Source organism: Dipodomys spectabilis, unplaced genomic scaffold (assembly GCF_019054845.1).
Source record: "Dipodomys spectabilis isolate Male_0828 unplaced genomic scaffold, ASM1905484v1 ptg000327l, whole genome shotgun sequence".
NCBI lineage: Eukaryota > Metazoa > Chordata > Mammalia > Rodentia > Heteromyidae > Dipodomys > Dipodomys spectabilis.
This window is the reverse complement of record NW_024871004.1, coordinates 1,668,260-1,696,103: the sequence shown is the minus strand read 5'-3', so window position 1 is coordinate 1,696,103 and position 27,844 is coordinate 1,668,260. Positions and strand designations below refer to the sequence as shown.

The window sequence follows — 27,844 nt, the reverse complement described above, 5'->3', positions numbered from 1 at the left end:
CAGGCCCAGAGTTCAAGCCCCATGACTGACAAAAAAAAAAAATACAATTCTCTTTACCTCAGAAAAGTTCCATTTTCCTTATATTTATAACCTTATGCCTTTCTAGCTCCCCAAGTCCAGACTTCACACATTTACACTGCTGAAGGATAAATAATGAGATGCATCTTTTGATGAGGGAAGGGTCGGGGGTCATCCTAAAAACCACAAATCAAAGCATCTTACACTTTTGCTTAGAAACCTACTGCCATTTCCCATTAAGTTCCATATTAAGAGTTAAAACTATCCTGAGCTGGGTGCAGGTTGCTAATGCCTATAATCCTAGCTACTCAGGAGCCTAAGGTTTAGGGATCATAGTTCGAGACAAGCTTGGGCAGGAAAATCTGAGATTCATCGCCATTTAACCACACATACACACACACACACACACACACACACACACACACACACACACAAACACACACACAGAAAATAAAAAGAAAACTTCATCCCATCTCATAAGCCTGACAAGACATGGTGTCCAAATCCCAGACCTCATCTTATCTTTTTGCAACCCACACCCCCATTTTTTTGTGCCAGTCCTAGGGCTTAAACTCAGGGTCTGGGCACTGTCCCTGTGCTTCATTTACTCAAGGAACATACTCTACCACTTGAGCCACAGCATCACATCTGGCTTTTTCTGTGTATGTGGCACTGAGGAATCGAACCCAGGGCTTCATGCATGCTAGACAAGCACTCTACCACTAAGACACATTCCAATTTACTTGGCCTCCCTTTTTTTGCAGCTTTTTTCTTTTTCTTTTCTTGGATTGCTAAAATTTGTTAAGGCCTTTGCATTTGCTAGTTAGTCCTCCCTCACCTTTTCCTGTCCCATTCATATAACTAAGCATCCTCTCAAACACTTTGCTACTGGCCTGGACAGCCCTGTTCTGCCCATTTGGGCCTTGCCAAGTCAGTGGCTTGGGTGACCCCTGACCTCGGGGATAGTGTGGGAGGGTACTTGGAACTCAGTACCTCTTGGATGGTCAGATCTTCAAAAACACAAAGGCAGTCTCCTTTTCCAAGCCAACATCACTCCAATGACTATGGTCAGCCAACCTTTAAACCACTGGTTGGTGCCCAAACTCAACAAACCAGACCCCAGCCACATCAGATCGAAGAAGAAGCAGGACCAAGAAGTATACGCGGCCAGACCCACCCCGCAGGGGGAAGTATTCCCCAGTTATTGGGAGCATGCTTTGGAGGTGTCAGCAGCGGCTGTGGTGCTGGCTGAGTGCATGGTACTCCCCAAGTTGTGGTCGGCAGGAGCAAGGTAAGTCCCAGAGTAGGTGCTGGTAGCCTTGATTGCTGAGAAGGGAAACGGAAGGAAAAGGTGGCCTGAGGGTGTGTGGTAGGTGTGAGAGACACAAGCATATGCATTTTGGTTCCTTAAAAATATGAATCCCTTCAGCTTATTTTTTTCTTAGTTCACTGGTGTATTCTCTTCCAATTCATCATAAAATACCCAGAAAACTTAGGAAACCATTAAATAATGCAATTTCACTTTCACCTACCTGTTATTCATTTACATTTGCTGTGAGATGATGAATTCATTGAGAGTAGAGTATCTACATTCCTTCTACTAATAATATTAACAGCATAAACAATATAAACTCATAGTCTTCCAGTCTAGAACATTCTAGATGATTTTTTTGGTCAGTCCTGGGGCCTGAACTCTGGGCCTGGGCACTGTCCCTCAGCTCTTCAGCTTAGGGCTAGCACTCTACCAATTGAGCCACAGTGCCACTTCTGGATTTTTCTGCTTACGTGGTGCTGAGGAATCAAACCCAGAGCATCATGCATGCAAGGCAAGCACTCTACTACTGATCCACCTTCCCAGTGCCTCTAGATGATCTTTAAATCACGTAAATTCAAATTTAGATGGTGATGACCAAAGAATAGAGATTACCATTGTTTCCTATTTCAGAGTATGTCCTAATCTTATATGAAGTTACATGAATTACATTTCTACAATGATATATTTTGTATGTATTACATATCGTGCATGAATTACACATAGTATACAACACACACACACACACACACACACACACACATACACACACACACACGTATACATACAGCTTAGCTCCAAGGTGTCTTAAAGTTGCTTTCTGGTTTCATGCCTTGTGATTGTTTTTCTCCCTGGTATTTTAATGGCTCTAGGCAACTGGTATCATAAATACCTTTGAGCTTTCTCATGGATTGTTTTTATATCTTTGAACTCTTTCTCTGGCATTTTCACCTATCATACTCCTATGTACCTCTCATGGCAGACATTTGCAGATGCCTATGGGGCTAATAAAGTTAACATAAATGAGTGAATTGAATTTGAGTGCCAGTTTTGAGGTGCAGGAGCATTGCCTGAAAGGACCAGTTGCCTGAAAGGACCATTTGGCATGAGGTAGTTATTAACCAGTCAGTATAGAGCCTTTGTTTCCAGTTTTCAAGGGAAATTGGACACTTGCACATTTGTATGAAGACTGTTTTTTTGTATATATTTTTTATTGTAAAGATACTGTACCGAGGGGTTACAGTTACATGAACAAGGTAATGAGTCCATTTCCTATCGAGCATTGTTACCTCCTCCTTTGTTTTTCTTCTTCTTTATTTTTTATTGTGAAAGTACTGTACAGAGGGGTTACAATTACATGGGCACGATAATGAGTAAATTTCTTATCAAGCATTGTACCCTCCTCCTTTGTTTCCCCTTCCCATCCATTCCCATCCTCTCCTCTGTCCCCCCATCCTCCCCCCCCAAAAGTTCATTTTCGACATGATGACTTGTACATCTCATTGTTGCAATGGGTCCACCTGTATCCTTATTTAAATGATTTGTTTTTCCCCTTTCCCTCCACAAATTATACCAACACTAAATACAGTGAAAGCAGGGGTTATACTGTGGGGGAGGGACATACAAAGCAACAATGAAATAATCTTATAAATGTGTTAGAAACACTCACATGAAAGAAAAAAAAGCATTTGAATACATATCTTAGGGTTCATTTCCCTAACATCACCTTATCTGACCTTTTCTGCTTGACTCAGACATATACTAGATATTGCAAATAAGGGAAACTATGGGACCTATGTTTCTTTGGGCCTGGCTTATGAAGACTGGTTTTTAAACATGGAACTCATTTAAAAGTTTAGACACTATATAGATAAATTAAAAATATCTCTAGGCTAGGTTTGACACTCCAAGCTCTAGACTTTTGTTTGGTACTTTGTGTATGAATCATATCTTCTGATTCAAAATGGATGTTTTCCTTTCTGTTAGCATTTTTGGTGTATATCTTAATTATGGTACTGTGTTGGTCTTTCTGCCTTATTAGTTGCTACTATGTTTTTAAAATCTATTTGAGGGCTGGGAAGGTGGCTCAGTGGTAGAGTGCTTGCCTTGCATGCCTGAGGCCCTGGGTTCGATTCCTCAGCACCACATAAGCAAAAAGTAAAAAGCTGGAAGTGGTGCTGTGGCTCAAGTGGTAGAGCGCTAGCCTTGAGCTGAAGAGCTGAGGGACAACACCCAGGCCCAGAGTTCAGGCCCCATGACTGGACCAAAAAACAAAAACAAAAACAAAAAAACAAAAACAAAATCTATTTGAAACATTTGATATCATATATTGGCTCTTTCCTGCATGTAGTCCATCTCTCTATAGAATAGGTTTATACATACCTGTGTGTATGGGTGAATGAGGGTGAAAGAAAAAGAGAGAGAGCACAAAAGCAGAGGGTGAAGGAAAGGGCAGGAAATATATTAATTCTCTCAAACTATTTGGTTCTCCTTCTCTTTGTTGAAGGGCCAATATGATATTGATTTAATTCCCAAACAGCTCTTCTGGAAGGAATTAGATTGGGTATTTGAATTGCTGCTCAAAAGTTGATTTGAGGTGCTGGGAATGTGGCTTAGTAATAGAGTGTTTGCCTACCATGCATGAAGCCCATTGCTCAATTCCTCAGTAACACATACACAGAAAAAGCCAGAAGTAGGGCTGTGGCTCTCAAGTGTTAGAGTGCTAGCCTTGAGCAAAAAAGCTCCAGGACAGTGGCCAGGCCTTGAGTTCTAGTCCCAGAACTGGCAAAAAAAATGTTGAAGTAGGAGGTCAATGGATATAGCCAAATGGTGGAGCTCTTCCCTGGTATGTGTGGGGTCCTGAATTCTATTGCTCACACTGTAAAAAAAAACAAAAAAACATAAGTAAGTATAAAATATAAGCCAATTGTCATCTCTTTTTTTAATTTTTTTATTGTAAAGATACTATACAGAGGGTTACAGTTACATGAGCAAGGTAATGAGTACACTTTCTATTGAGCATTGTTACCCCCCTCCATTGTTTTCCCCCTACCATCCCTTCCCTCCCTACCTCCCCTGAGGTTCTTTTTTTTTTTTAATTGTGATTAAGTGATTACATAATTTCCAAAATTTCACAGTATTGTGGAATAATGATGTTCATTTAAAGTCACAAGTTCATTCTAACTTTCCTGGAGCAAATTGTCTATCACAGTCTATAACATATAACGGTGTACACATATGCACCATACATGTGATCAGCAGCATGGGGATATTTAGTAGTGGTTCGACCAGATGAGTGGGAGTTCTTTGTTTCTTAAGTCCTGTTAATTTTGTCGTATCACCTAACATTTTGGATTTAGCATCCACTTACCAGGGAGACCATGTATTGTTTGTCTCTTTGCTCTTGGCTTACCTCGCTCAACCTGATTCCTTCTAGCTCCATCCATTTCCCTGCAAATGCCATTATTTTGTCATTTCTAATGGCTGCATAATATTCCATTGTGTATAGATACCACAATTTTTGGATCCATTCCTCTGTGGTGGGGCATCTGGGTTGTTTCCATATCCTAGCTATTGTGAACAGTGCTGCAATAAGCACGGAGGTGAACATATCCTTGTATATTGGTTCCTGTTGTTCAGGGTAGATGCCTAAAGTGGTATGACTGGGCCGTAAGGGAGGTCAATCTTTAGCTTTCTAAGGACCCTCCAGACTGCTTTCTAAAGTGGTTGTATAAGTGTACATTCCCACCAGCAGTATAATAGGGTTCCTCTTTCTCCACATCCCCTCCAGCATTTGACTTTGGCTGATTTGTGGATGTGGGACATTCTGACGTCATCTCTTTTGTAACATCAAATGTTCCAATACTAACAGAATTTTGGTTTATTTATGATGAATATTTTTAATAATAGCAAAATGCCCAGAAAGTGTTTCATACTTATAATCCTAGATATTCCAGAGAAGGAGATAGGAGGATTATGGTTTAAGAGCATACCAAACAAAAAGTTAGTGTTTCAGAGATAGCAAGCATGGTAGTTTATGTATGTAATCTTAGGTACTTGAGAGGCAATGTAAGAAATTTGTGGTCTGAGGCTCACTTGGGCAAATTAGGAAACCCTATCCAAAAAACAAAAGCAAAAGGATTAGAGACATCTTTTAATCACTAGGGCCACCACTACAAATAGGAAATAAAACTCTAAAAAACTGTTCTGACAGAAATGTTTTTGGATAGATTAAATCTCTGGAAGAGTTTTAGTAGTAAGTGATTACTAAAGATTTTAAAGGATAGTCAGTAAAAGGGGAAATAGATAATGAACCTCCTCACAATGAAAAACTTGCTCAGGGAAAGACCCTAGGAAGACAGGAAAAAGATAAACTATAAACTAGCATGAAATATTTGCAAACCACAGTAGAGGAGTTAAATCTCCAAAATACAGTGTTCTCAAATCTCTGTAGTACATAATGATAAAAACCAAACCAGAATGATTCGATAATGACCAAAAGATACAAATAAATGTTTCACTGAAGAGTATATATTCAGCAAATAAGCACATAAAAGGATGCCTTGGTCCCAACCCTTAGAGAAATGCAACTTAAAAGGGACAGTGAGGTACCACTACATACCTATCTGAATGGCTCAATCAAAATAGTGACAACACAAGATTGATCAGAATTCAAGGGAACTTGATTATTCATACATTGCCACTAGGAAAGTAAAATGATATTTTACTTGGGAAAAGAATAGAACAATACCTTGTTTTTGGACAGTCCTGTGGCTTGAACTCAGTCCCATGGCACTATCCGTGAGCTTCTTTTCAGCTCAAGGCTAGCGCTCTACCACTTGACCCACAGTGCCAGTTTCTGTGCATGTGGTACTGAGTAATCAAACAAAGGGCTTCCTGCATGCTAGGCAAGCCTTCTACTACTCAGGTACATGCCCAGCCTAACAGTAACATTTAAAATTTAACTGAGTAGGCATTTTTCCCAGAGAAAGCTTTCGTTCCCATAAACACCTGTATATAAGCTTTCTGAATCATTTTATTTCTGTGATAGTCCCAAAGCACATTTATACCATGGACTATTCAGAAACAGTAAAAAAAAAAAAAAAGTCTTAATACAAGTGGGTCTGGAGAGACTTAAATGCTGTGTAAAAATTCTTAACAAGTGACATGCTATGTAATTCCATCTATACTTCTTTAAGTGACAGAATTTCAGTTGAAATCTGTTGAAATCTGAAGATTGGTGGATTCTGCCACAATGAATTATGCTTCAGTTATGAAAGCTGTTACTAGGAGAACCTGGGGGAAGATCTGTGGGATCTTGTCTGTATTAATTTACTAATGTTCCTGCCTGTGACTCTGTGAAAGTGTCAAAAGATTTAGACAAATAATTTATACTAAAAAAAAGCTGACCTCAATCATTTTTTCCCTTGGACTTTCTGATAAAGATGATCCTGAGACTCCAGTGATAACTGAAGCAAGTCCTATCCTTGAAGAAAGAAACTGTGAGTCAGTGGAGAATTCTGAGTCTGTGAAGAATACTGAATCTGTTGACCAACATGCCAATCAAGAGACTTAATGGAAGCTGTAGTGTCCCCTTGAAAAAAACAGATGTTGGGTCTTCCAGGGACCCTGAGACTTCAGAAGTTCTCCCTTTTCAGGTATCACAGAATCTCTATTTCTTTGTGTGGGTTGTGGGGCTTGAGTTCTGGGCTTGGGCACTATCTCTGTGTTCTTCAGCTCAAGGTGAGCACTCTACCACTTGAGCCACAGTACCACTAATGGTTTATTGGAGATAAGAGTCTCATGGACTTTCCTGCCCTGGCTGGCATTAGACCATGATCCTCAGATCTCAGCCTCCTGAGTAGCTAGGATTACAGGCATGAGCCACTGGTGCCCAGCTAGAATCTCTATTAAAATATTGGGATTTAAAAATATTAGCGTTTACCAGGTACCCCTGGCTCACACCTGTAATCTTAGCTACTGAGGATGCTTAGGTCCAGATGAATGCAGATTCCATCTCCAACTAAATGCCAGCAAAGTGCTCCACTAGAGGTATGGCTCAAGTGGTAGAGTGCCAGCCATGAGCAAGCAAGCCAAATGTGTGAAGCCCTGGTACAATGAGAAAAACAAATCGTTTAAATAGGGATACAGGTGGACCCATTGCAACAATGAGATGTACAAGTCATTATGTCGAAAACGAACTTTACAACTTTGGTGGGGGGGCAGGGAAAACTGGGTGGGGGGGCGGGGGGGGGGGAGGATGGGAAGGGATGGGAAGGGGAAAGAAAGGAGGAGGCTACAATGCTTGATAAGAAATGTACTCATTATCTTGCCCATATAATTGTAAACCCTCTGTACAGTATTTTCACAATAAAAAAAAGACAGACTCAAGCTCAATGCTAATTTAGGATTACATTTCTTTTCTTATTTTTACAACCATAAATAATAGTTTTTCAGTTCTATAAATGCCATCAGCAGTAATTTCCTTTGCTGCATGGTGACTACATAATAAACACAGACAACTGTCTATCAATCAAGCAATGCATTAAGCAAATATTATTAGGTTCCCATACTTTAGCTAATAATTAGATAACTTATGTATATTATACTCTGGCTCTCTAATTTTTCACACTTTCTTGTGTCTTCCCTCCCCGCCCCCCCATTTACTGGGACAATAGGAAACTTTCCAAAGATATACCCCAGGCCAGATGGAAATATTGGGGCCCCCGGGGCAAGTCCTTGCTCTCCTCAGCCTCAGTTACAGTGGCCACAGTGGGTAAAATCATCAGTCATTTCATTACTGTCTGTGTGTGTTTTACAGATTTGTGTTACAAAGGACTTAGTTAATAATTCTCCTTCCACATTTGTTCAAGGGTTTATTGTTTTAAGAAAAGTAATCATGAGATGATAGACACTGCTAGTAGAATTGGTAGCATTTTCTTATTAGAATGAAGTCTAGGAATTGCTATAAATGTCTGTTCTTTAGTGATGATATATCAGGGTTTTGTTTAAAAAATGTTATACTAAGGAGATGTTCTCAAGGAATAATTACCCCAATTGTTAAAAATAACCTGTCTCATAGCATTCATGATTTTAGACATACACACTTTGATATTTCGTTTTTGGAATTTAGCTTGGTAAGTTTGGGTAATAAAGAGCAACAAATTTAATTTTTCTCTAGGACAAGATACTTCAAACATCATTGAAATGACAGAGACTTCCCTTGGGATCCTTAGTCCCAGTGAGATTTCCGCTGAAGTCAAGATGCTGAAGGTCAGTATAGAGAAACATTAAGTCCTAGGATACTTTGGATTCAGTAGCTAGCTTGTGCATTTTTGATATTAAGGACATGGGGATATCCTACAGCTGTGGTGGGTTGCCTTGTGAATCCAGCTGCCAGTTAGAGATCTGTGTCTTGTAACTGCTCATATCTCTCTACTCTGCATCTGAAGTAATTTCAAGGACTGCTGTATAATAAAATTATATTGCCATATATGCTGAATATAAGAATTACTTAGCACTTTATATGGCAACCAGGGTTGGCTGAATTTAAAACTGACAGGACCAAAAAATATTTTTGTTCATTTAGGGCTATTTTTTTTTGCCTTTTGTTTTTTATTTGTTTGTTTTTCTACCTTTTCTTTTTGATACTGGGCATTGAACCCAGGATGTTGCACTTCCTAGGCAAGTGTTTTGCCATTGAGCTGAGGTACATTCTAGCCTTTTCTCTCTCTAATTTTTTTTTGCATTTGGGTTTTTATGAAGGTGAGGGTTTATTTTTTTTATATATATATTGTGAAAATACCATACAGAGGTGTTACAATTACATGGACAAGGTAATGAGTACGTTTCTTATCAAGCATTATTGCTTCCTCCTTTGTTACCCCTTCCCATCCCTTCCCATTTCCCGTTCCCCCCACTTCCATCACCACCCCACACACACCCTGCCAAAGTTGTAAAGTTCGTTTTTTGACATTGTTGCAATAGGTCCAACTGTATCCCTATTTAAAATATTTGTTTTTTTTCCTTCCCCCCCACAAATTATACCAACATCAAATACAGTGAAAACAGGGGTTATACCGTGGGGGAGGGACATACAAAGCAACAAAGAAATCATCTTATAAATATGTTAGAAACAATTGTATGAAAGAAAAAAAAAACATTTGTGTCCTTATCTTGGGGATCATTTCACCTAACATCAACTTTTCTTACCGTTTCTGCTTGTCTTAGACATATACTAGTTATTGCAAATAAGGGAAATCATGGGACCTATGTTTATTTGGGCCTGGCTTACTTCACTTCATATAATTTTGTCCAAGTCTCTCCATTTCCTAACAAATGGGGCAATGTCATTCTTTCTGATGGAGGCATAGAATTCCATTGTGTATATATGCCACATTTTCTTGATCCATTCATCTACTGAGGGGCATCTGGGTTGGTTCCATATCTTAGCTATGGTAAATAATGCTGCAGTAAACATAGTCGTGCTTGTAGCTTTAGTATGGTCTTGTTTGTGATCGCTTGGGTAAATGCCCAAAAGAGGGATTGCTGGGTCATAGGGAAGCTCTATGTAGAGTCTTTTGAGGAACCTGCATACTACATTCCAAAGTGGTTGAACAAGTTTATACTCCCACCAACAATTCAGAAGAGTTCCCTTCTGTCCACATCCCCTCCAACATCTGTTGTTATAAGAGTTCTTGATTCTAGCCATTCTAACTAGGGTGAGGTGGTATCTCAATGTTGTTTTGATTTGCATTTCTTTTATGGCTAGGGAGGTTGAGCATTTCTTCATGTGTCCATTGGCCATCCTTCTTTCCTCTTCAGAGAAGTTTCTTTTTAAGTCTTTAGCCACTTATTTATTGGGCAGTTGTTTCTTTGAGGATTTGTTGTTGGGAGATTTAATTTTTTTGAGTTCAAGTTGTATTTTAGATATGCGACCCTTGTCCGTTGTATGGCTAGTGAAAATCTTTTCCCAATCGGTGGGCTTTCTATTGCTCTTGCTATGTCCTTTGCCATGCAGAAGTTCTGCAATTTCATGTAATCCCATGTGTCCAAACTTTCTTTGATTTATTGTGTTTCTGGGTCTCTTTTAAAAAAATTTCTGTCTGTGCCAAGGTTTATTCTTGGAAGTTTGTCTTGATAAAAAGGAAACCTGCACTTCTAAGCCGTATGGAAAAGTTTTGAAGACCGGTTTGTTTTCTTCTTCTCTCACAGCCCATATTGTTTCTCATTTAATACTCTTTGCTCATCTCTATCTTTTTTTCCTCTGGAAAAAAAAAAGCAGATTTATTCTATCTGTTTTTCTCCATCTTCAGAGTTATATCATGTTTTGGCGTATATACCCATCAGAGAGTAACAGGTTCCACTATCACTACTTGTGTATACCTAAGAGCAAACTGGATTGACATACCTTTGGGTCCATAGTGCATGGGTCAGTAGACTGGAGAGATACCCTTATCAGACATGGCTGCAAAATACTCCATATATGAGGCACTGTTCTTACTGATGCTTGCATCAGTGAGGTTATTTTGGCTGTGACTAACACACTATGTGTTTAAAAAATGAGTTTATTTTTCTTCCTAAAGGACTCTAGAAATAGACTATTGCATGTTGTTTTGGTGAACGTAGGGTCCTGGTATCTTCAGTTTTCTTTGTTGATTTCTTTATGATTTTGTAATTGTTGTCAGATCATGCTGTGAGTGCAAGTATGGTATTCTCAAACAGATAAGCTCAAATTCAGGAGTTGCAGAGACAGGACGTTTCATTTCTCCTCATGCCCCCAGCAACTAGAATGGTTTAATGTCTAACTCTGATGCTTTGAGATATTGGGAGATTAAATTGTTAGCATTATCAGAAATTTTTATCAGGAGTTGCTTTTAGTGGGCAAAGAAAACAGGAGTTAAAAGTATGTTTGGATAGTAAACAGCAGTGACTTCATAAACACTTGAAGGACATCTGTCATTCAGAGCCATGTTTTAAGAGGGGAATGAAAATCATGGAAAACCCTGGGAAGAGTGGCTAGTATTAATGTCTTAAAAACTTGGAGAGTTAATGGATCATGAATATGAAAATCTAAGGAAAAAAGATAGGGAGAATATACCCTTTTTATACCTTTGAAGACTAGCATGGAGAGCAGAGTTTAGGTTGTGTTTACTTATGTCTCATGAGTAGAGAACTCCCACTACTCAGTGGAAGTTTTATGGACTTAGATTTTAGTTGAATATTAAGTGTACCAGAATAGAATTGGTGGCATTTTCATCCTAAAGCCTTTCCCATCTTCTAAAGTTCCTAAGGAGAGAAATTAATTTCACTGCGAAGGAAATTATACTAGAGATGGATCTTTTTAGAAGTTTGAGGTAAAAGATACCAATGAAATCACTTGGTCATCTTTTTTGCAATTTTGTCATCTTCCTTTAAGGATGTTGTCTTCTGCTTTCTGTGTGTGTGTGTGTGTGTGTGTGTGTGTGTGTGTGTGTGTGTGTGTGTGTGTGTGTGTGTGTGTGTGTGTGTGTGTGTGTGTGTGGTGTTCCTGGGGGTTGAAATCAGGGCCTGGGTGCTGTCCCTGAACCTTTTTTGCTCAAGGCTAGCACTCTACTACTTGAGCAACAGCTATACTTCTGTGATAATTACTTCTATTTTTTTTTTTGGTGATTAATTGGAGAGATAAATCTGCCTGGACTAGACTACCTTGCCTAGTCTGGCCTCAAACTGTGATGCTCAGATCTCAGCCTCCTGGATAACTAGGGTTCCAGGTGTGAACCACTGGCATCCAGCTAGTTAGCTAGCTAGCTTGCTTGCTTCCTTGCTTCCTTTCTTCCTCCACCCCACTTTTTTTTTTTGGTCTGTCATGGGGCTTGATCTCTGGGTGTGGGCCCTGTCCCTGCACTCTTCTGCTCAAGGCGAGCACTCTAGCTCTTGAGCCACAGTGCCACTTCCGGTTTTCTGAGTGGTTTATTGGAGATAAGTGTCTCACAGACTTTCTTTCCCAGGCTAGCTTTGAACGGTGATCCTCAGATCTCAGCCTCCTGAGTAGCTAGGATTATAGGTGTGAGCTACCATGTCAGGCCTCTTTCTTTTTTAATGTTTATGTTCTGGCACTGGGGTTTGAACTCCCATCTTCACAGTCTACCTTGTCCCCCTCCCCCACAGCTGGCACTTGAACCCTGCCTCTGATTTTTGCTGGATAAATAAATGGAGATGAAAGTCTCACAGGTTCTTCTGCCCTGGTGGCTTTCCATTGTGATCTTTAGATCTCAGCCCTGAGTACCTAGGACCATAGGTGTGAGTCATCATTGGCCCAGTCCTGCTTTCCCAATTCAGATTCATATTTCAAAACTTTTTAACTGTTACTAAAAGATACGGGTTACAGTTATATAAGTTGGGTAAAGAGTACATTTCTTTTTTATCAATCGTGGACATGAACTCTGGGCCTGGGCACTGCCTCTCAGCTCTTGAGCTCAAGGCTAGTTAGTGCTCTATTACTTGAGCCACAATGCCAGTTCTTGTTTTCTGATGGTTTATTGGAGATAAGAGTCTCACAGACTTTGCTGCCAGGGCTTGCTTTGAACCACAATCCTCAGATCTCAGCTTCCTGAGTAGCTAGGATTACAGGTGTGAGCCACTGTACCCAACTAAGAGTACATTTCTTTATTTTTTCTTCACCCTTTTTTTAATTTTTAATTTTTATTGTGAAAATGCTGTACAGAAGGGTTACAATTACGTGGGCAAGATAATAAGTACATTTCTTATCAAGCATTGAAGCCTCCTCCTTTGTTTCCCCTTCCCATCCTCCCCCACCCTCCCCCACCCAATTCTCCCCCCCCCCCACCAAAGTTGCAAAGTTTGTTTTTCCACATAACGACTTGTACATCTCATTCTTGCAATGGATCCACCTGTATCCCTATTTAAATGATTTGTTTTTTGGACAATGTCACCACTTTCTTCTCTCTGTTAGGCTTGATTATAGGGAGTCTAGTGTAGCCTTCAATCTTAAGGACTAGTTAATCTTCACTGCTGAGCCCTGATTCCTCTGAATTCACTCTTATTCCTCAGGTGTTCAGTGAAGTCTGTTCACTTGGTTGTTTAAAAACCAGATGCTTCAGGACAGCTTGAGCTATGGGGATTGTGTTGCTTACTACTTACACTAGTTCTTCTCCAACTGTGTGGCGTTACCTAGTGTTTGAACAGTATATTATTCAGATAAAGACACATGGGCACATCTGTAGATTCTTGAAACATTTTACTTATATAGCTGCATCCTCTGAAGTTTTCTGACTTTCAAGTGATAGCTGCTTCAGCCTTCCCTGACTCCAGCCTTTATCCCTGACTTACATTGTGTGTGAGTGTTCTGTTGTCTTTAGGATCTCCTCTGTGTGTTGGGGTTTGGAACTTTTCTCTAGGCAGAAAGCCCAGCTGTTGGGTTGACTTTGTTTCTCTTTTCTCCTGGACCAAAGTCTTTCATTTTGTCTTTTTGTCCATTGTCAAAAAATAGTTCTTTCTTATATTTTGTCTGGTTTTCTAGTTGCAGTATAGGAAGGCAAGTGTAATATCAGCTTATTTATAGTCCTTGAAAGCAAAAGTTCTCTCCATAATAGAGTGTTTGATATAATATAGTTTAATTACTTGGTGTACTAGTTGATCTATTATATGATTTTTAAAGGTAAAAGAGAACTGATTATTTTTGAAACATACTCATCTTTGTAATATATATTGATTCCCTTACTAAGAATCAGCAGTGTCTTCTAGGACAAAGTTGAGCTATAATTTGCATACAGTAAAACTGGTTTTTTTGCAATATGACTTTGTGTTGAGAAATAATAATTATGTTTATACTGTATAGTCACAGTATATTGTGATACAGAGACACAGAATATTTTCTGTATTTGTATGGCTCACTGAGATATAAGAATATTTTCATTACCTGAGGGAGTTCCTTCATGCCAGTCTGTAGCCACACCTTTCTGTCTGTTCAGAGCATTTTCCAACCATTGATCTGTTTCTGACTATAGTTTCCTCTTGTTTAGAAAAATGTTTACTATGTGTAGATCAATACTTTTTTCTTTTGCCAGTTGTGGGGCTTGAACTCAGGACTTGAGTGTTGTCCCTGACCCTTTCTGTACTTAAGGCGGCTATCACTCTACCACTTGAGCCACAGTGCTATTCCCTAAATTTTTTGAGAAGTTATTTGGAAATAAGAATCTCATGGACTTTCCTGCCTGGAAGGCTTTGAACTGTGATCTTCAGATCTCAGTCTTCAGAGTAGCTGAAAAGGATTACAGGCATGAGTCACCAGACACCACTGCCTGGCTATTGTAACCTTTGTTTATTTATTTTGGCAATATGAAGTACCACTTGAGCCACATCCTTATTCCTTTCTTCTGCCTGCCTATCTATCTATCTATCTATCTATCTATCTATCTATCTATCTATCTATCTATCTATCTACAGGGAGCAGTTTTGTTCTCAGAGATGTCAGTTCATAATGGCAGGAAGGTCATGGCAAAGCAGAATCAATCATATCATGGCAACTAGAAAGCAGAAATAGCTAGTTTGTTTTTGGATCCAATCACTGGCTTTTACTTGTGCTGGCTTTGGGCTACAATTCTGCCTCTACTTTGTAAGCAGCTGTGATTACAGGCGTACACTGTGTCTATGGATTCTCTTTTCATTCTTTTCACTGTGTAGCCTGGCATCCTTGAACTGGATATGAATGTAGCTTAGGCTGGCCTCAGACTTACAATACTTATGCCTTAGTCTCTGGAGTATTGGCATTATAGGCATATATTAAATACTTGGTTATACTTTAACTTTATGCTTTATATTTTTTCTTAATTTTAATACTGAAATTTAAAACAGTTCATTTTCATACTGTGAACTTGTTCAGATTCTTTAAGAGATAGTATGCCCCATCTAGGAAGATAACTATAGTCCTGACTTTTATCTTAGATTACTTTTGTTTGCTTTTATACTTTACATACTTATAGTACATTTTGTATCTAACTTCTTTCACAACATTTTTGTATCATTTGACCATGTTGCATTTTGGATATGGTATTCCATTTTGTCACTATGTTATATTTCATTTATTCCACAGTTTTGAAGGATTGAAATAGTTTCCATGTTATAGCTATTACAAATACTGCTGCTCTGAATATTTTTGGTTATTTATTTATTTTTTTTTGGCTAGTACTGAAGCTTGAACTCCGGGCCCAAGCACTGTCCCTGAGCTTCTTTTGCACAAGGTTATCACTCTACCACTTGAGCCACAGTGCAATTTCCTGCCTTTTCTATGTATGTTGTACTGAGGAATTGTTCCTAGGGCTTCATGCATGCTAGGCAAGCATTGTACCACTAGGCTACATTCCCAGCCCTGAAATGTCTTCTGATGAACCACTGTACATTTGTAGCTATAGTAGATACTGGCCAGCAGTTTTCCAAAGAGGAGAACCTACTATGTTTCTACATGCAGTGTGTATTACCCTTACTGTTCCACATTCTTCCCAGTGCTTAGTATTGTAGGTCACTCTTAAAGAATTGAAACATATAAATGGTTGGACACTAGTGGCTCATGCTTGTAAACCTAGCTCCTCAGGAAGTTGAGATCTGGGGATTGTGGTTCAAAGCCAGCCCAGGCAGGAAAGTCTGTAAAACTATTCTCTCTAATTAACCAGCAAACAAAGCAGGAAGTGGAGCTGTTGTGCAAGTGGTAGAGTACTATCCTTGAAGAAAAAAAGCTCATAGACATCACCTAGGCCCTGATTTTTAAGCCCCTGGACTGACACAAAACCCCCAAAAAACATGCAAATGTGTTTTCCTAGTATTGTAGTAATGACATTTATGTTGCTTTCTAGGGAAAGGACATTATTAGTGGGGGTTTAGATGCCTTCGAATTCATTGTGAAGAAGACAATAGATGTAATAGCAGAAGGAGATCCTGTATTTAAAATGACCAAGGATCTGATGAACTGGAATTCTACACTGTCTCAGGTACTGTTACCTTTACTGGTTTGATTGCTGTTTTCTCTTGTTCATGTGCTTTTTTCTTTTTTATTTTGAATTTTTCCCTTTGTTACCTTGAGATTTTGTTAGTGTATTTCCTTGCAAAGAATTTTCAATGCATTATAAAATGAAGGCATTTTTTATGGGCTGGATGTGCAGTTAGAGCTCTAATGCTTATACAAATGGCCAGCTCTTTTCTTTCTGCAGTAGCCTCTGTCAGTGCATTGCAAAATCCTGAGCGCTATCAAGATTGCTTATTAGGTTAATGTTGAAACCACTTTTAGAAATGCATGTGGCTCCTTGGGTGATGCTGTCAAGCATCAAATTTTGTTTAGCTTCTTTTTTTTCCCATGCAGCTCCTGATCCTTAGTGAATTTGACTTGCCATACCAGGCATGAAGAGCAGCACTCTATACTGGAACTTGTCTCAGCTTTGCTTCTCTCCACTCTTAAAACTTACCCTTGAGCTATTATTTGCTGCTTCTATGCTTCCATCTCTTTTTAGGTTTTACAAGAGGCAAAGGAGAAAGAAGAGCTCATGACCTCCAATGAGGTAGCCATGGAAAAAGATAAGAAATCTCATAGTGGGCTACCCTTTGATGAACTTCAAGAACATCTAAAAGTTCTGGAGATGCTTTTGCAAGAAAGTGAAATAAAAGGTAATTCCAATCTCAAACTCGCAGCTGAAAAGAGTCTTCAAAGGAGAACCGTTGCATGGTTCCTTTTCTCTTTGTATTTTTGGAAGATGAAATGTGTTTCTGAAGGAGGTGTGGCATGCTGGAAATATTATAATAGAATTTCAATATCCCTTACTGCTTTATTGTTAGAAATATTGAGTAAGTCAAATTTTATTTCTCTTAAAATTATAGAAAATGAACAGAATAACAAAGAGGTCTAAATATCACATATCTTTTTCTTTTACCTTAGTCTTTCATTTTATGGTTTTTCTCCAATGTCATGGGTTTTTAGCTGTCAAAAAGCCTGTTATAGCTGCTAATTTGTATATCATTTCCTGTTAGTTCATCTCCTCTGATAATCTAAGCCATTCTTTCTTCTTTTTCTTTTTCGTTTTCTTCTTCTTCTTTTTTCTTCTTCCCTCCTCCTCCTCCTCCTCCTCCTCCTCCTCCTCCTCCTCCTCCTCCTCCTCCTCCTCCTCCTCCTCCTCCTCCTCCTCCTCCTCCTCCTCCTCCTCCTCCTCCTCCTCCTCCTCCTCCTCCTCCTCCTCCTCCTCCTCCTCCTCCTCCTCCTCCTCCTCCTCCTCCTCCTCTTCTTCTTCTTCCTCTCCTTCTCCTTCTCCTTCTTCTTGTTGTTGCTGTTGTTGTTGGTTGTGGGGCTTTTACTCTGGGCTTGGGCACTGTGCCTCACATCTTCAGCCCAAAGCAGGTGTTTACCTCTTGAGCTACAGCTCCATTTCTGGTATTTGATCTAGTGGTTTATTGGAGATAAGAGTTTAATGGCTTTTCCTGCTTGGGCTTTGAAGTCATGCTTAAGCACTGATAATTTTCAGTTCTCTTCTAGCCTGTATTAATTTTGGAAATACAAATTCTATCTACCTTCTTATAATATCTAACCTTTTGTGTTACAATTATTAAAAAAATAGTTCTGGGGGCTGGAAAGGTGGCTCAGTGGTGGAGTGCTTGCCTTGCATGCATGAGGCCCTCGGTTCGATTCCTCAGCACCACATAAGCAGAAACCCAGAAGTGGGGCTAAGGGTCCAGTGGTAGAGCACTAGTCTACAGGTGAAGACTGAGGGACAGCGCCCAGGCCCAGAGCTCAGGCCCCACGACCAAAAAAAAAAATAGTTCTGGCTCTAATCCTAGCTCAGGAGGCTAGATATGAGGTTAGTTGAAAGCCAGGCCAGATAAGTTATCTCTGATAAATCACTCAGAAAGCTGGAAGTGGTGCTGTAGCTCCAAGTGGTATAGCACTAACCTTGAGCACAAAGAGCCTCAGGGATAGCTCCTAGGTCCTGAGTTCAAGCTCTAGGACCGGCAAAAAAAAAAATTAGAACTGGGTACTGCAACCCTAGATACTTAGGAGACTGAAATCTGATGATTATGGTGTGAAGCCAGTTCAGGTAAAAGTGTCTGTGAGACTTTTATCTCCAATTAACCACCAAAAAGCTGGAAGTGGTGCTGTGGTTCAGATAATGGAGTACTAGACTTGAGCACAAAATCTAAGTGCCCAGGCCTTGAGTTCAAGCCCTAGGACTAGCACACACACACACACACACACACACACACACACACACACACTGATGTGTTGGCATGAGCTCTTCAGTCTTTTCTCCTTGTGAGATTTTTTTTTCATTCATATTTCCACAATATTTTATTATCTTCATTCAGGTGAAATCTGTCCTTAATTCTCTGAGTGGAGAAGAATTAGAGGCTATAATACTTGAATTAGAACAACTCAAAGACGCATTTTCCCTAGCAGAATTTTGTGAGGAAGAGGAAGAAGAGAAGAAAGGTAATATGAAAATTCAGAATCTGAGTGGGAAGATGCAGTGTATTTATATTTTGCCTTGAGTAAACTACAGTAAATTGTGTGTATGTGTGCACACTCTCACACCACCTATGCTGGTCCTGGGGCTTGAACTCAAGGTCTGCTTGCTGTCCCTAAGCTTTTTGCTTAAAGTTAGGCCCTCAAGGACTTGAGCCACACCTCTACTTCCAGCTTTTTTTGTGATTAGAGATAGGACTCTCTTGGAGTTATCTTCCTAGGCTGGCTTCCAACTATGATCCCCAGATCTCAGCCACCTAAGTAGCAGTGTGACAAGGATAGCCACTGGTACCCTGCATCTCTCTCATTTTTGCAGTGAGAATTTTCATGTAGAATCCTTTTTGCAACTTTCCCCCTGTCTAGGTGTTCAGACATGTCAGCCTCTTGCTTATGTCTTCTTTTTTTTTTCCTGTCAGACTCCTTTTAGCATCCCTCATACTGATATTGTTCATATACCCCTGCCAGTGTTTACAGTTAAAGACTGCTCTTTTCAGAGTTTGTCTTCAGTTTGACTGACATTTCTTTATATCTCTGGATACTTCAGCTGTACCTTGTGACTTGTGGGACTCTTAATCCCATCTTGAATTGAGTACCTAAAATGTGAGTGACACTCTTCCCCCCTCCCGTCTCCACATTTTAAAGCCTGCTGTATCTCTTACGAAATATGAATGTTGAAGCTGCTCATTTTTTACAGTAATTAGGTAATGTGGCAGTTAATATAAAATATAATTTCTGGACAAATGAATCATTAGGTTTGTTTTATTTTAACATTTAATTAAATATATTTCTAACATATTCTTTGCTAATTGGATATTTTTAAAAAGTGGAATGAATGAATTCACTTTTGAATTTTTCTTTTAAGCTGGTCCTAGGATTTGAACTTAGGGCTTGGGTAGTACCCTAAACTTTTTTTGCTCAGGGGTAGTGCACTACCACTTGAACCACAGCACCACTTCTGTCTTCTTTTTAGTAGTTTATTGGAGAAAGAGTCTCACAGACTTTGCTGCCTGAGCTGGCTTTGAACCATGATCTTTAGGTCTTAGTTTCCTGAGTAGCTAGGATTATAGGCATGAGCCACCAGTGCCTAGCCCATTTGTAGTGTTTAATTGAACTACATGCTTTGCCATGGAATGCCATTTTCACTATGAAGTATACAAGTGGTCACAGAGATTAGAATTCTTTTTTTTGGGGGGGGGTGTCTGGTCGTGGGGCCTGAACTCTGGACCTGGGCGCTGTCCCTCATCTCCTCAGCTCAAAGTTAGCGCTCTACCAATTGAGTCACAGAGCCACTTCCGGCTTTTTTCTTTTTGCTTATGTGGTTCTGAGGAATCGAACCCAGGGCTTCATGCATGCAAGGCAAGCACTCTACCACTGAGCCACCTTCCCAGCCCAGAGACTAGAATTCTATTTGGTGAACATTTCTTAAAAGTGAATGAAATGAGCCTTTACAACAAGAAAAGCAACTATGTATGAGTCATGATATACATTCAAACTAAGTTTCAATTTTGTAGAATGTATTTATTGATCTGTTGAGCTTTGTAGCTTCCCAGTGCTGTTTTCAGACTATGCTGATGAAATCTGTGTTGAAAATAACAGCTCTCTCTCTCTTTCTCTCTCTGTTCGTTTCTAGCTCTTGCTCTTGCTCTTCTTTTCTAGCTCTGTCTGCTCTCTCTCTGCTCTAGCTCTTTCCTCTCTCTTTCCCAGCCACGTGGAGTGCCAACCTTGCCTGGTCCCCGCAGGTCTACTGAATAAACCTCCCCCTTACCTGAAAAAAAAAAAAAAAAAGAAAATAACAGCTATATTCATTCATTTCAAGACAGTTGGTCAGCATTTGGAAGATTTGTGTGACTCAGAGTGAGTATTTTCCCATTATTTAATGTGTGATGTTAGCAAATCATGCACAGGCAAAAGAAAAAAAAAGACTAATGGATTTTAATTTAATACATCCAATCAGAAAATCTTATGGTATAGCTTCAGGCTCATTGCTATGTATATCATTACAACTAAATTTTAAGAGATGACACTAGTTGAGTTTTAGTATAGTATTAAGGAATATGTAAGGATTACCTTTACTGATAATCTGAGAAGGCTACTAAAACTTCTTCCTTTTCTAACTAAGTGACTTTGTGAGGTAGATTTCCTTCATATACTTAAAACAACATACCCCAGCAGACAGAATGTAAAAGCAGATAAGAAAATACATGTGTCTTTCATTAGGCTAAAGGATAAAGAGATTCATTAAAAATGTAAAACAATGGTATTATTCTGCTGAAATTTTACCTTTTGTGGAAATTACAGTTATTTTCAATAAATGTATATTAACAAGTACTGTTTTTTTTTCCTTAAGTTTGCAAAACTACCATAAGCACTTCAGTTCTAATTTTTCTTTTGTTTGGGATGTGAAACTAGGACTTGAACTCAATACCTGATGCTTTGCTCATTGGATGTGTTCTACTTTTTAACATATCTGTCTGTATCTGTCTGTTTCTTTAGTGTGTGTATGTGTGTGTGTGTATCCCCTATTTTTTATTTAATTTATTTTTGTGCCAGTCCTGGGCTTGAATTCAGCACCTAGGCATTGATCCTGAGCTGCACTCTACCACTTGAGTCACAGGTGTACTTTGTTTTTTGTTTGTTTTGTTTTTTGTTTTTTTTTTCTGAGTAGCTTATTGGAAATAAGAGTCTCACTGACTTTCCTGCTCCAGCTAGCTTTTTTTCCCCTCTAATTTGTGTTTTTTTTATTGTGAAAATACTGTACAGAAGGGTTACAATTACATGAGTAAGGTAATGAGTACATTTCTTATCAAGCATTGTTGCTTCCTCCTTTGTTTCCCCTTCCCCCCACTTCCCATCTCCCCTACTCCCCCATAATACCCCTCTCCCCCGCTAAAGTTGTAAACTTCTTTTTTCATAACGTCTTATACATCTCATTGTTGCAGTGGGTCCACCTGTATCCCTATTTAAACACTTTGTTTTTCCTTTCCCCTCCACAAATTATACCAACATACAATACAGTGAAAACAGGGGTTATACATTGGAAGCCAGCTAGCTTTTAATAGCAATCTATGGCTCTCAGTCTCCCAAATCTGTAGCTAGGATTACTGGTGAGAGCCACCAGTTTCTACCTCTACTTACATTGTTTTTATCAGTTGTGGGGCCTAAACTCTGGGCCTGGGCACTGTCCCTCAGCTCTTCAGCTCAAGGCTAGCACTCTACCACTTAAGCCACAGTGCCACTTCTGGCTTTTTCTACTTATGTGGTGCTGAGGAATCCAACCCAGGACCTCATGCATGCAAAGCAAGCACTCTACCACTGAGCCACCTTCCAAGCCTGTCTACTTACATTTTTAATTAGCTCTTTGGGGGCTCTCAAAAATTTAAAAGTATTAAGAGGTCCTGAGACTAGTATGAGGGCTGCCAAATTAAAATTTTCCAAATGTCAGGGCATTTAAAGATGGCTTTCTCTTTTACTTCTTTGAACTGTGAGTGTGCTTGTCACTAATATCCTCTTAACCTCATTTGGTTTTTTTCTATTTCTAATCTATTGTAAAATAACTAGTCTTCAAGTTTTCTACAGAAAGACTGAACATTCCTCAGGGAGGGACTTTCCTTACTCCTTGAGTACAGACTTTATGCAGACTGGGACATTTTCTTTTTTGTTTGTTGTTTTCAGCAGTGTGTTCTAAGAGTTCAAACTAGACAGTTGTATAACACTTTACTAATAAATGACTACTTAGTCTACGTAAAAGCTTGCTTCCTGATTAGAAAATATTTTCTAATGGCTCACACCTGTAAACCTAGCCACTTAGGAAGCTGAGATCCAAGATCTGGGTTTAAAGCCAGCTCACCAGCAAAGTCTGTGAGACTCTGATCCCCAGTTAAATACCCAAAGCCCAAAGTGGAGCTGTAGTTCAAGTGATAGAGTGTTAGATTTGAGCTGAAACAGCTCAGGGACAACACCCAGGCCCTGAGTTCATGCCCCATGACTTGCACAAAAGAAAAAAGTTTTTTAAATGTAAGTTCTTAATGTTGTTCTGAAATATTGAGATGGCAGTTAACTATGATGGGCTTTGGAGTTTTCCACTGTGTTAAAATGAAGATCTGTCATTTACTAAAGCCATGTGACCTTGAAAAGTTCCTTGATACTGAGCTGTTTTCTCATCTATAAGGTAACCCAATCTAATTCCTCACAGGTTGTTAAAATAAGTACTAAATGAAATACTTTATTCAGGGGCTGGGAAGGTGATTCAGTGGTAAAGTGCTTGCCTTGAATGCATGAGGCCCTGGGTTCAGTTCCTCAGCATCACATAAGCAGAAAAAGTCGAAGTGGCACTGTGGCTCAAGTGGTAGAATGCTAGCATTGAGCTGAAGAGCCGAGGACAGTGTCCAGGCCCAGAGTTCAGGCTCCACAACCAGAAAAATAAATACTGTATAATAGTCTTAACTAAGAGATGCTAATTATTTTCATGATTCCAAAGATATAATAGATAAAAAATCTTCTTTTTAGATGGCTTAACTTAGGAAACACATAAAGCCATTGTGACGTGTTTAGATAGTTGCATTGTTTTCTAACTAGGCCTCAATATGACAATTGTGTTATTTATAAACTTATTTGTGCAATTAACAGCATTCATTCATGTAATCAGCATCTCATTTGGCCCACGAATGGGACTCTTGATCTTTAAATACCATTCAGAGGACTTGGAGGGATTTTCTAAACAGTTGGATTTTTGTCTATTATGTTCACCAGAAATGACTCCGAAAACAGACTCCTTCCCAGCTCCTCTCACACTCTGTGCCAGCCCTCCTCAGTGATATTTGTTGAAAATTCAGCAGTGATGTTGGCATTTAATGATATCTCAATGAAGTATGGAAAAAATGGAAGTAGCTAATGGGGGATAAATTTAGGAACCTGGTGTTGTGGCAGTGTTGGTCATCTTTTTCCATCAGCATCCTTGGTCCTTACCATCCCTTTGCCTAAGAATATGTCTTCCTATTTTGGGAGAGTCCTTCCTTCTTGCAAAGTTCCTCCAAAGCCCACACTTTATTATTTTATTTATTTATTGTTGTTTTTGGTGCCAGGACCACAGTTTGAAGTGAGCTGATGTCTTACCAGTCTGAACCAAGATACCAGTCTGTCTTTTTCTTGCTAAGTGGAGATAGATCTAAACAGAATTTTCTGCCTGTCTGGCTTAAAAGGTCCATTCTCCAAGTCTCAGCCTCCTGAGTAGCTGTGATTATAGCCATGAACCACCAGCACCATCCCACATACTTTCAATGCAACTTCTCCTTACCGCAGTGCCAGTCCCCAAACACAGAGCCTCAGCCAAGTCCTCTACCACAGAGTTCCACCTCTAGCCTAATACTGAGCCACACTCCTGCCCAATATATATTTCATTCTGTGGAAAGCATTTGGCTGTGATCTTCCACCATTGTTTACCTTTGTTTATGGTGGTACTGGGGTTTGAGCTCAGCTCACTCAAAGTTGGAAGGCAGGCACACTACCACTGAGCCATGCCTTGGGCCCTTTTTTCCCTTGACTGTTTTCAGGGAGAGTCTGGTTTTTCCTGGATGCATGCCTGAACTACAGTTACCCATTTCAGTCTTCCTGTCATTGTTAGGATCACAGGCACTTGCCACTGTGTTCAGCTTCTCTGTTGAGATGGAATCTCCTAAAATTTTCTGCCCAGGTTGGGCTGGAACTGAGATCCTCTTAATTTTGGCCTCTCACATTAATGTAGGAGGATGAGCAGATACTACTGTACCAGGCTATGGCTGAGAAGGGGATCTCACAAAGTGTGCTGCTAAGGCTGACCTCAAATTATAATTCTCCATTCTCACCTCCCAAATAGCTAGGATTACAGACATGAGCCACAACAGTGACCCATTTCCTTTTTGTTCACAACTCTTACAAAAAAAAGTTTATTTAAATAAACTCAAACATAATACATTGTATATTTGAACATTTGTAAATTAAATGTACATATTCAAATATTAATTATATTCTAAGTATATATTAAATATGTTTAGAACAGAATGAGATAAATATAAATAAAAAATTCTGCATGCCATTGGATCATTTTGTCAATACTTTGTGATATAGGTATCTCATTATGTTTTCAGATTAATTTCTTGCACCCAGTAGGATTTAGTTGGAATGACAACCTACAAGCCAGGTTTTAGATTTTTTTTCATAGTAGGATATAATTAAATGTTGCTTAAATGAGGTACATAGGTAAGGATGGTATTAATGAGATCACCTTCACAATCCATGTTAAACTTGGATTGCTAAGTCATTTTAATTCTCTCAAATGCCAACTGAGAGGGACAAATGAGCCATGATACATTACCCCCTCCCACCAACCAGGGACTTTTGGGGACAATGGCAGGTATAAAGAAGTAATAATTTGCCCTTTGAAGCTATAGACTGGTGATTAATAAATATATAGATTCTAAAGTCTAAAACGTTAGGCTTGTCTCAAAGGGGGTGAATGGATAGGATTTAGGTGTGTAAAGAGAGAAGGAATATTTCCTGACAATTTGTTTGTCTGTCTTGATTATAGTTTGCTCTTGACTTATCCTTATGTTTGCATGTTTCTCTACTAAGGTGTTCTGTGTTCCCATCTTCATGATAATTTCAACATTTTCCTTAGCACCATTCCAACATTTAAGAATCCTTTCTCCCCCTGATTTACACATCACCGTCTCTTACTTGGATCATAGATTATTGACTCAATTTTACTTTCTTGTTTATTCCTAGATTAGTGCTGATCAGTTCTCTACTCAGCCACTAAAGTGATCTTCCTTTGATTTAAATTTGATCTTACCTGTCTCTGTTTTAAAAATCATCAGTAGTTCCTCATCTCTTTGGTAGAAACTTTGAAATATTAAGAGGGTATAAAGGCTCAGTCTTAGCTGGATCCTACTTTGTTGCTTTTTTTCCTTTGCTTATTCTAAACTTCCTGCTATGCTTTCATCCCCCTAATCTTGGCACTCATTTTCTCTGCCTGAAACTCTTCCCATTTTCTTGGATAACCTGGATTCTCCTGGAGTCTTACTGTCCCAACTTGAATTCCATTTTCTTTTATTCTTTTTCTTTTTTTCTGGTCCTGGGGCTTGAACTCAGGGCCTGGGCTCTGTCCCTGAGCCTCTTTGTGCTGAAGTCTAATGCTCTACCACTTGTGCCACAGCGCCACCTCCAGCTCTTTCTGTTTGTGTGGTACTGAGGAATCAAACCCAGGGCTTCATGCATGCAAGGTAAAAAATCTACTACTAAGCCACATTCCCAGCCCTGAATTCCATTTTCTTTATATAATATCTGCTTCATACTCTCCATTCATTCTTCTGTAATGTGGTGCAAAGAACATTGAGAGTGGAGGCCAAGGTTTAACTTCTGATCTTTGCTAGGAGATCTTGTAGAAATTCTTGACCTCTTCCAGCCTTCATTATCTTTATCGCCCAAGTGTGATAATACCCAATTCTCTTATAAGCCCATTAAGAACATCCATTGACATACTGTGCACAAAAAAATTCTATAAGCATGTCAGCCAAAGATGTTTGCCATGGCAATGTTGGTGGTGACAACAAGAATGATCCACCCAAGGAAGCATTTAGATTCACAGCTTGGGTGACCTTCCTGAACCATCCAGGCCAAACTAGTGCTTCCTATGCCTCTGTCCTGGATTGTCACTCAGCTTAAATTGCTTGCAAGTTTACTGAGTGGAAAGAGAAGCTTGAACACAGAGCTGGTAAGAAGCTGGAAGCTAGTCCTAAATTCCTGAAGTGTAGTGATGCTGTCATGCTTCATATGGTTCCAGCAAGCCTGTGTATGTGGAGAGCTTCTCTGATTATGCTCCTCTGGATCATCTTGCTGTTTGTAATAGGAGATAGTTGCTGTGTGTGGCATCAAAGCTGTGGAGAAGTCTGCTGGAGCTGGCAAGGCCACCAAGTCTGCCAAGAAAGCTCAGAATGCAGAGTGATTATTATTATCCCTAGCACCTGTAGCTTCAGCTTAACCAGTGGTGGAAGAAAAGTGTCAGAAATGTTTGTCTTAATTGGATATTAAGTGAAAGACTGGATAATGATGACAATGCATCAGAAAACCTTCAGAAGGAAAGGAAAAAAATTGTATAAGCACTCATATTCCATGCTCATTAAATTGTTATGAATACTTCTGCTGCCTTCACTCCTCTTCCTTCTTACCTTTCTTGTGAACCTCAGCAGTTTTGCTGAAATATTTTTCATGTGAGACTTTGTTTTTTTCAGGAGATGAAAATTTTTCTGAAGGGATAACAGAGCTGTTTTCCCAGCTGTACATCTCCTGCAAACCAGACAAACTTGCCAGTGTAGGTTATTACTTCTTGGTGATTTTGATTCATTTATTTGTGACACTTCAGTGAATTAAAAACTGAGATAGTAACCATTTACCATATGGAAGTAAGAGCCTTGGGCAAAGCCTTGCTCTTTGTTGGTGACTTGGGAGCTATATGCATATCCAAGGTCAGAGAGGGGTAGGGAGGTTCTATATCCAGAGAAATATTTAATACAACATATATTCGGTTGCCTGCTCATGCACAGGACAAGGGATGCTTTTTCCTTTTATGCCTATCTTTCCCAGGCTCAGGAGACATTCTATAAACGAGTAAGCACCAGGCACACAATGCTTTCTGGACAGAGGGAGCTGATATAAGTCAGCTCCTAAGTCCTAGGGTAAGGAACGTAACACTTGATCTTTTTGTTTTTGTTATTAGAAAATAAATTTTATTATGGAATGTCTTGGGTAGAAGAAAGACATTCCTCAAGGAACAAAGTAGCAGAATTGCAAATTCCTGGCCGGCCTGTGCTAGCAAAGTTCTATCTCAAAAAAAGAAAAAAACACATAAAGAAATACATGTTTAAAATCTAGTGAATGTAAGAAATAAAGAGTACAGTTTCCTGTGAGTATATAATGTCAGGGAGTTTCCTGCAAACAGTAGCCTCTAAACTGGGATGATTTTTTATTCTTTATGGGGAAATAGT

At 39.4% G+C, this 27,844-nt stretch overlaps 1 protein-coding gene across 1 annotated transcript; it reads left to right on the top strand.

The window, feature by feature from the left end:
* The first annotated feature begins 1,230 nt into the window (after positions 1–1,230).
* On the top strand, positions 1,231–27,225 carry LOC122128261 (protein FAM114A2-like). The gene is made up of 6 exons (XM_042702522.1): positions 1,231–1,309; positions 8,511–8,602; positions 16,180–16,314; positions 16,831–16,981; positions 18,669–18,794; positions 27,092–27,225. Exons 1-6 carry the CDS (start codon positions 1,231–1,233, stop codon positions 27,223–27,225), a joined length of 717 nt encoding a protein of 238 aa, XP_042558456.1.
* The last annotated feature ends 619 nt before the right edge of the window (positions 27,226–27,844 follow it).